This window comes from Rhinopithecus bieti, unplaced genomic scaffold (genome assembly GCF_001698545.2).
Source record: "Rhinopithecus bieti isolate Rb0 unplaced genomic scaffold, ASM169854v2 scaffold_55715, whole genome shotgun sequence".
Taxonomy (NCBI): domain Eukaryota; kingdom Metazoa; phylum Chordata; class Mammalia; order Primates; family Cercopithecidae; genus Rhinopithecus; species Rhinopithecus bieti.
In genome coordinates this window covers 209,209-218,835 of record NW_016822769.1, presented here as the reverse complement: position 1 = coordinate 218,835, position 9,627 = coordinate 209,209, and the positions used below count along the sequence as shown (strand labels likewise).

Sequence of the window (9,627 nt, the reverse complement as noted above, 5' to 3'; positions counted from 1 at the left end):
AGAGGGAGTCTCGCTCTGTGGCCCAGGCTGGAGTGCAGTGGCGCGATCCCGGCTCACTGCAAGCTCCGCCTCCCGGGTTCCCGCCATTCTCCTGCCTCAGCCTCCCAAGCAGCTGGGACTACAAGCGCTCGCCGCCACGCCCGGCTAATTTTTTGCATTTTTAGTAGAGACGGGGTTTCACCGTGTTAGCCAGGATGGTCTCGATCTCCTGACCTTGTGATCCGCCCGTCTCGGCCTCCCACAGTGCTGGGATTACAGGCGTGAGCCACTGCGCCCGGCCTCGGGTTTAGTATTATCTGCAGTTTCAGGCATCCACTGAGGGCCTTGGAATTTCCCTGAAGATAAGGGTAAACTACTGTATGAGGTATCTACAGTAGTCAAATTCACAGAAACAGAAAGCAGAAGGGTGGTTGTTGCTAGGAGCTGGGAGGAGGGGGAAATGGGGAATTGTTAAATGGGTATAGAGTTTCAGTTTTCCAAGATGAAGAGCTTTGGAGATTGGCTGCAGGGCGATATGAATGTACTTAACACTACTGAACCATACACTTAAAAACAGTTAAGATCGCCGAGTGCGGTGGCTCACCCCTGTAATCCCAGCACTTTGGGAGGCCAAGGTGGGTGGATTACGAGATCAGGAGATCAAGACCATCCTGGCTAACACGGTGAAACCCTGTCTCTACTAAAAAAAAAAATACAAAACATTAGCCGGGCGTGGTGACAGGCGCTTGTAGTCCCAGCTACTTGAGAGGCTGAGGCAGGAGAATGTCGTGAACCCAGGAGGCGGAGCCTGCAGTGAGCTGAGATTGCTCTACTGCATTCCAGCCTGGGTGACAGAGCAAGACTCCGTCTCAAAAAAAAAAAAAAACAGTTAAGATCACCAGCTACAGTGGCTCACACCTTTAATCCCAGCACTTTGGGAGGCCAAGGTGGGCGGATCACAAGGTCAGGAGATTGAGACCATCCTGGCCAACACGGTGAAACCCCATCTCTACTAAAAATACAAAAATTAGCTGGGTGTGGTGGCGCGTGCCTGTAGTCCCAGCTACTTGGGAGGCTGAGGCAGGAGAATCCCTTGAAGTAGGGATTTGGAGGTTGCAGTGAGCTGAGATTGTGCCATTGCACTCCAACCTGGTTGACAAGAGCCAAACTCCGTCTCCAAAAAAAGAAAATAAATAAACTTTTTTTTAATTTGCAAAAAACACATGGGTTCATAAAGGAAAACAATCATATTCACATATAATTATCAAAATATTAAAATGTTTATGGTGTAGTAACTGATTTTTATCAATGCATTAAAGATCTAACAGTAAGTCTAATAGCAATTATAATTACAAAGTGTGCTGAATGCAAACAATATTTAGATGTATCTTCAACACTTGTAATATAAAATGAAAATATCTATTATTTCTATTAGTAAGAACATTGCGGCCGGGCGCGGTGGCTCAAGCCTGTAATCCCAGCACTTTGGGAGGCCGAGACGGGCGGATCACAAGGTCAGGAGGTCGAGACCATCCTGGCTAACACGGTGAAACCCCGTCTCTACTAAAAAATACAAAAAAAACTAGCCGGGCGAGGTGGCGGGCGCTTGTAGTCCCAGCTACTCGGGAGGCTGAGGCAGGAGAATGGCGTAAACCCGGGAGGCGGAGCTTGCAGTGAGCTGAGATCCGGCCACTGCACTCCAGCCTGGGCGACAGAGCGAGACTCCGTCTCAAAAAAAAAAAAGAAAGAAAAAAAAAAGAACATTGCAGTTACTGCCAGTACCAGTGATTTGTTGCTGGTACATTCATAATTAAAGGAGATGCTAAATTTCTGTTAAAGGTTAGTGAAAATACAGATGTAATTTTGGTTGGGCATGGTGACTCATGCATGTAATCTCAGCACTTTGGGAGGCTGAGGTAGGAGGATCACTTGAGGCCAGGAGTTTGAGACCAGCCTGGGCAACATGGCAAGATCCTGTCTCTACAAAAAATTTTAAAAATTTGCTAGGTATGGTGGCACACTCCGGTAGTTAGAGCTGTGAAGGAGGCTGAGGCGGGTGGACTGCTTAAGCCCAGGAGTTCAAGGATGCAGTGAACTATGATTGTGCCCCTGTACTCCAGCCTGGGCAACAGAGGGACACCTGCCTCAAAAATAAATAGTAATTTTTTCCCTTCCAAGTTCACAAATTCCCTGAATTCTATGATCTGTAGGTCCAGGTTTAGAATCTCTGCTTCTCTAAGCCTCAGATTTATCATCAGTCCTTAGTGTTTGACACATTTCTAACTTATTCACTCACACAGGCAACTGTTTGACACTATTTTCACACCTCAACCCCAATCACTCCTCCCTCATCCTCTCTCTCAGTTGCTTCCTACTTCACTGAGAAAAATGGAAGCAATCAGAAAAAAATTTTCAGACTCCCACCACACCTACCCAACCTCTACACTTGCACCCGCCTTCTCTGCTTGTGGCCTGTTACCATAAATGAACTGCCCACACTCCTACCTAAAGCCAATCCTGAATAGATCTCATGACCTCAAACCTATTCAAGGGCATTACTGCAGTAAATCTCCTACACCATCAAAATTTTGGAGATGTTCTAAAAATTATTTCCATCAACTTAGAACGTGCTATTTCTTCCATCCTAAAAATTTTTCTTGAATCTATTTCCCCTACCATGACTCCTATTTCTCTGTCCCCATATTGAGCAAAACTCAGGTTTCTTTTTTTTTTTTTTTAGATAGAGTATCTCTCCAGCCTAAGTTGGAATGGAGTGGCGTGATCTCGGCTCACTGCAACATTCACCTCTGGGGCTCAAGCAATTCTCCTGCCTCAGCCTCCCAAGTAGCTAGGACTACAGGTGTGTGCCACCATACCTGGTTATTTTTTTTGTAGTTTGAGTAGAAACGGGGTTTCACCATGTTGCCCTGGGAGGTCTCGAACTCCTGAGCTCAGGTGATCCATCTGCCTCGGCCTCCCAAACTGCTGGAATTACAGGCATGAGCCACTGCACTCAGCCTCTTTTTTTTTTTTTTTTTTTTTTTTTTTTTGAGATGGAGTCTTGCTCTGTCTCGCTCAGGCTGGAGTGCAGAGACATGATCTTGGCTCACTGCAGCTTCTGCCTTCCTGGGTTCAAGTGATTCTCCTGTCTCAGCCTCCCAAGTAGCTGGAACTACAAGCGTGTGCCGCCACACCCGGTTAATTTTGTATTTTTAGTACAGACGGGGTTTCACCATGTTGGCCAGGCTGGTCTCAAACTCCTGACCTCAGGTGATCCACCCGCCTCAGCTTCCCAAAGTGCTGGGATTACAGGCACGAGCTAGCGTGCCCGGCCTTTTTTTTTTTCTCTCTTTTTGAGACAGGGTCTCTCTCTGTCGCTCAGGTTGAAGTGCAGTGACAAAACATGGCTTGTTGCAGCCTGAACCTCGTGGATTCAAGCGATCCTCCTGCTTCAGCCTCCTGAGTAGCTGGGACTACAGGCATGCATTGCTATGCCCAGCTAAGAGACCAGCTTTATCCATTACCACAAGTGTTTATCAAATTAGGATATTGTCGCAGAGAAACAGAGATAGTACAGATTTTGAAGATCAACTTTATTGAAGTACAATTTACATACAAATTTTATGTGTATTGGCCGGGTACGGTGACTCACGCCTCTAATCCCAGCACTTTGGGAGGCCGAGGCGGGCGGATCACGAGGTCAGGAGATCGAGACCATCCTGGCTAACACGGTGAAACCCCGTTTCTACTAAAAATGCAAAAAATTAGCCGGGCGTGGGGCGTGGTGGCGGGTACCCGTGGTCCCAGCTACTCGGGAGGCTGAGGCAGGAGAATGGCGTGAACCCGGGAGGCGAAACTTGCAGTGAGCCGAGATCGCGCCACTGCACTCCAGCCTGGGCGACAGAGCGCGACTCCGTCTCAAAAAAAAAAAAAAATTATGTGTTTTTTTTTGATGAGTTTTGACAAATGTATAGGTAATTTTATTTGTGGTGGAGGACATTAAGTTTCCCTGGGATTGTGCAGATCCAGGGATTTAACAGAGGGATCCTGGTTAGGAAACAGGACAACATTAAGGCTCTTGGGAAACATAATCAAACAGGAACAAGTGGAAACCCCAAGGGCTGGCCAGAGGTTGGTCCTGCGGTCTCACTGCACCAGGATCTGGCCCTCTGGAATGCCTGGCGACTTTATGGCAGCTCCTGGCCCTCCTCAGGGAGCGGTCTCACCACTCTGACGTATGTTTAGGCCACGAGATGAGACCTACGACTGGGTTCTGGCTCTCTGCCCTGCAACTTTCCTGCCACTACCCGCGCCCGTATCCCTGCCCACCAATGGGGAGCGCTCCAGTCGGTGACAGCCAACTTTCGCTGCTGCCACCACAACCGCAGGGCCCGATTACCTCTCCAGTCTGTTAGAAACCGGTTTCAGATCCGCGGTGGAACCGCGGGCGGGAAAAAGCCCAAGCGCTGTCTCGGGTGCCCCTTCGGGTCAGCCATCCTCTGGTCTCCGAGGCTCGGGGCTAACTGGGCGTGAACCGCTGAGCCCGCCTACCAATCAGGCCCTTTCTCCCGCCCCTCTGCAGCTGAAACCCTCAAAGGGTTGCAGTTTCAGCTTTCACTTAGAGACAGCAACTCCAAATTCAGGGTCGCTGGGGAAACTGAGGCAGGACTGGGGACTCTGAGTGAGAGGTCAGACGCTGGTCGCGGACTCTTTCTCCCAAGAACTGCGGATAGCTCTTCCGATAGCTCAAAGCGACTCACGCAGATCCTAGAAGAGAGCGCCGAGGTCCGGGGGGTTGGCCCCGGAAAGCGAAGCGCCGCCCACGCGGCTGGGAAACCTCAGGGTGGTGCTGGTCGGAGGTGGGGCCAGGGGCGGGTTCCGGGCGGAGGGTGGGGCAGACGTGGGTTACCGGGTGTGCCAGCCAAACCTTGCACAGAGGAGGTGGCGGTGGTGGCCCTCGCCTGTGGCCCCCGTGCTGCTTGCACTCGAACTCTTCGCCATGGAGGCGCTCCAGGAGCCTCTGAGTGGACAGCGCCGGCTCTGTTTCACGCCAGCTGCCCGGACCAGCCTCTTACTGCTCAGGCTCAACGACGCTGTGCTGCGGGCGCTGCAAGAGTGTCAGCGGCAACAGGTACGGCCGGCTCCCTTCTTCTCTAGTCCCTGCCCCTGGGAACCTTGGGCCTCAGCCGGCGACCCTGGAGAAGGTGCAGGGGAGAGGGAGCGGCATCCGCAAGCTCTGGCCTCCCCACCTCTCCAAGTGAAGCCCGCTAGGCAGGTGATCCCGGGCTCCGGACCCCAGATCCTGGGGATACCGCTTCACCTGCGCTCAATGGTCACATCTTCGCTCTCCCCGCAGGTACGGCCGGTGATTGCTTTCCAAGGCCACCGAGGGGTAAGTGCGAGCTCAGGGTGTGTGAGCGAGGTGAGGGCGAGGGAGCATAAACGTGGGCTGGAGGTGGAAGGTGTGGTCGGGGCCGGAGGCTGCGAGTGGTCACGGTCTGAGGTATTTCCGAGAACTGAACTCCAAGTGGGGCGAGGAGGCTGCTGGGGTTGTCCCAGGGGGCTGTGGTTGAGGGGACTGTGCTGTTTCAGCCTCCTGGGGAACTCAGGCCCAGCTGCACCTGGTGTGCTAACGAGCCCTGTGGGGCCCGTCTTAGTCTTACTTAGGCTGGCTCCCGGAGGAGTGGCGGCGTCAGGAGGGGGAGGGGCTGACTTCATGGGGCTTACCGTCTCCTTCCACCTCCAGTATCTGAGGCTCCCAGGCCCTGGCTGGTCCTGCCTCTTCTCCTTCATAGTGTCCCAGTGTTGCCAGGAGGGAGCTGGTGGTAGCTTGGACCTTGTGTGCCAACGCTTCGTCAGGTAAGGGGGAACAGGTAGCAGGCAAGAAAGGGTTTGTGGAAAGTGGGGGAGGGAAATGTGGAGAGGTGCTTAAGAGCTCACCCCCCTATTTTTTTCCACCATCCCTTTCCAGGTCTGGGTCTAACCGCCTCCACTGCCTAGGCTCACTCAGAGAGCGCCTCATTATTTGGGCAGCCATGGATTCTATCCCAGCCCCATTATCAGTTCAGGGACACAACCTGCCTGAAGATGCCAGACATCCTGAGAGTTGGCAGAACACAGGAAACTATTCTGAAGCAGATGTAGTATCACAGCCACAGATAGCACTAGAGGAGGTGAGGCCAGAAACTGCAGGGAGTTGTGATAAGGTGGGGCAAAGCCTGAAGTCCAAGGTATCCCAGTACTCCAGGGAACCAAGTGCTCCTGCTACTTTCCCCACCAGGTGTCAGTGTCAGATCCACTGGCAAGCAACCAAGGACAGTCACTCCCAGGATCCTCAAGGGAGCACATGGCACAGTGGGAAGTGAGGTACTTGGGATGGGGTGGGACTAACATGGGAAGCTTTGGCATTGTCTTCCTTTCTAATCTCCACTCTTAAATGTTGTAATAAAAGATCCAGTTCCACCTCCTACCCTGGTCTTCATCTGTCCCATTCCCTGAAAATATCCTAGAAACCAGACCCATCTTCCAAACAGAGAACCTGTTCAGGCGCTGCCTTCCTCTGCCAGCCGGAAACGTCTGGACAAGGTAAGTTATAATGGCAAGGGCTTTTCTTTCTTTTCTTTTTTTTTTTTTTGTAACATTGATATAATGAAACAGTGGCAAAGACTATTTTGAAGAGCACTTTTAGTCAAGCGAAAACTTAGAAATTGGAAGCTCATTATATAGGAGGAATTTTTTTAGAGACAACGTCTCTCTGTTCCCCAGGCTGGAGACTCCTGGGTTCAGGTTATCCTTTTTTCTTCTTCTTCTTAGTCTCACTCTGTCACTCAGGCTAGAGTGTTGTGGTATGATCACAGCTCACCACAGCCTTGAACTCCTGGGCTCAAGTGATTCTCCCTCCTCAGGTGGTGTGTGCCACCACACCAGGCTCATTTTCTGATTTTTTTGCAGAGATAGATAGGGTCTCACTATGTTACCCAGACTAGTCTTGAAATCTTGTGTTCAAGCGATTCCCCCACCTCAGCCTCTGAAACGGTTGGGATTACAGGTATGAGTCACTGTGCCCAGCCTAGGAGGAATTCTTGAGAAAAGAACATATTTAGGAAGTTCTTGGCTGTTTAGGTTACACAGATATTTTCCTCAACAGAAACGTTCAGTGCCTGTGGCCACTGTAGAACTAGAAGAAAAGAGGTTCAGAACTCTGCCTTTAGCGCCAAGCCCCCTACAAGGCCTGACCAATCAGGATTTACAAGAGGAAGAAGATTGGGAGCAAGAAGATAAAGATGAGGACATGGACCCCAGATTAGAACGCAGTTCCTCAGTTCAAGGTGAGTTAATGAGAGGAGGGTAAAAATGCCAGTGGAAAAGACTTATAATCACTTGTGTTTTCTTGATTCCTTCCTAGATTCTGAATCCCCAAGCCCAGAAGATGTACCAGACTACCTCCTGTGAGTTCCCTTGCTTTTTCCAATTTCATGAAGCCTTGTGCATATATTAAGATACACTTCCTGGAAGCTGAGGGCTTTTCAGGGGCAATGAAATTGAAGGTGACAGCTCTCTGCTCTTGGCAGGCAATACAGGGCCATCCGCAGTGCAGAACAGCAACATGCCTATGAGCAGGACTTTGAGACAGATTATGCTGAATACCGCATCCTGCATGCCCGTGTTGGGACTGCAAGCCAAAGGTTCATAGAGCTGGGAGCAGAGATTAAAAGAGTTCAGCGAGGAACTCCGGAATACAAGGTAAGGACAGGACCCAGCCTGGCTTTCCAACTCTACTGGCCATTAACCCCCTGCTAACCACCCATATGCCTGTGTTCATAAAGTGACTAAGCAAAGTGACAAGGAAACCTGTTTGAAGGGAAAAATTAGTCTGTATCATTGTATCACTCAGTAGAATGAGAAGGGAAGTTACTTCTCTTTTTTGCAACAGTCTAGCTCTGTCTCTCAGGCACAATCTTGGCTCACTGCAACCTCCACCTCTTAGGCTAAAGCAATTCTCATGCCTCAGCTTTCCGAATAGCTGGGATTATAGGTAGGTGCCACCATGCCCAGCTAATTTTTGTTTTGTTGGAGACAGGGTTTCACCATGTTGGCCAGGCTGGTCTTGAACTCCTGACCTCAAGTGATCCACCCACCTCAGCCTCCCAAAGTGCTGGGATTACAGGTGTCAGCCACTGCACCTGGCCCCTCTTTTTTCTTTTTGAGGTGGAGTCACTTCGCCCAGGCTGGAGTGCAGTGGCACGATCTTGGCTCACTGCAAGCTACACCTCCTGGGTTCACGCCATTCTCCTGCCTCAGCCTCCCGAGTAGCTGGGACTACAGGCGCCTGCCACCACGCCCGGCTAATTTTTTTGTATTTTTTAGTAGAGACGGGTTTCACTGTCTTAGCCAGGATGGTCTCTATCTCCTGACCTCATGATCTGCCCACCTTGGCCACCCAAAGTGCTGGGATTACAGGTGTGAGCCACCGTGCCTGGGCCACCCCTCTCTTTATTTCTTAATGTTGAACTCAGTGCTAGTATTTTCTGTTTCAGGTGCTGGAAGACAAGATAGTCCAGGAATATAAAAAGTTCAGGAAGGTAAGACAAGGTCGGGGAATGGAAGCAAGCAAGGTAGAAATTAGAATTTTTACTTTTGACATGGATGCTTTTTCTCTGCAGCGGTACCCAGGTTACAGAGAAGAAAAGCGTCGCTGTGAGTACCTTCACCAGAAATTGTCCCACATTAAAGGTCTCATCCTGGAGTTTGAGGAAAAGAACAGGGGCAGCTGAAGTTATCAAGGGAGTTCTTGAGCCTCTGCTTAGTGAAACACGAAGGAACAAAGCAGCTGTAAACTAAATAGAATGCAACTATCTGCTTTTCTTATGCTGACCACTGGAGTCCATGGTGGCAAGTAGAGAGTTGCTCTAGCTTCCTGAGGTTTGGTTTTCATTGTTAATTTTTGGGGTGTGGGCACTGTGCAAAGACTCCATAGCTATGCCTAGGAGTTTAGGAAAAGTGAGAGTCTTGGCTGTTTCACCTTTAGTTCAGCCAAGTCATTTTCAAGTCCTGAGAAATGACATCATCTTCAGGATAAGATAATGAGGACACTAGACAAACCAAACTAAGTGAATTTAGTCTGGTAGCCTGCCTAAGGAAACAGTAATAATAACTTTTGGTAAGAGCTAAAATAACTTGTAGCATACCTAGATATAATGGGAAAGGGCCTGGGTGGTACCCACATACTGAAAATGAACTTTTTTACCAACATGGCTAAAAAATTAAAACTGACTGCTTCTATGTCCTTTGTACAGGTTTATGTTTTCCTTAAATCTTCCAAGGCAGGTGGTTCTTAACCCTACCTTCACATCTGAGCCACTTTTGGGGCTCTCTAAACAATTAGATCCCTGGACCCCAGCCCAGATGTTATGAGTTAGAATCTCCAAGATTATGGTTTAGACATCTTTTACTTTTCCAAGCTCTGTGTGTGACCAAGATACATACTTTGCTGTAAGGCTCTACCAAATTCATCTTAAAATTGACAGCTACGGCCGGGCGCGGTGGCTCAAGCCTGTAATCCCAGCACTTTGGGAGGCCGAGACGGGCGGATCACAAGGTCAGAAGATCGANCCCACATACTGAAAATGAACTTTTTTACCAACATGG

General features: G+C 49.7%; 1 protein-coding gene across 2 annotated transcripts; it reads left to right on the top strand.

The window, feature by feature from the left end:
* The first annotated feature begins 3,924 nt into the window (after positions 1-3,924).
* On the top strand, positions 3,925-9,272 carry ELL3 (elongation factor for RNA polymerase II 3). 2 transcript variants are annotated; one of them, XM_017861034.1, is made up of 11 exons: positions 3,925-5,110; positions 5,336-5,371; positions 5,726-5,838; positions 5,951-6,152; positions 6,260-6,345; positions 6,513-6,564; positions 7,127-7,307; positions 7,385-7,427; positions 7,551-7,722; positions 8,517-8,561; positions 8,643-9,272. In XM_017861034.1, exons 1-11 carry the CDS (start codon positions 4,979-4,981, stop codon positions 8,751-8,753), a joined length of 1,173 nt encoding a protein of 390 aa, XP_017716523.1. In that variant the 5' UTR covers positions 3,925-4,978; the 3' UTR covers positions 8,754-9,272. The 2 variants fall into 2 exon arrangements, with proteins under 2 accessions (XP_017716523.1, XP_017716522.1); XM_017861033.1 differs by having other exon boundaries at positions 6,489-6,564.
* The last annotated feature ends 355 nt before the right edge of the window (positions 9,273-9,627 follow it).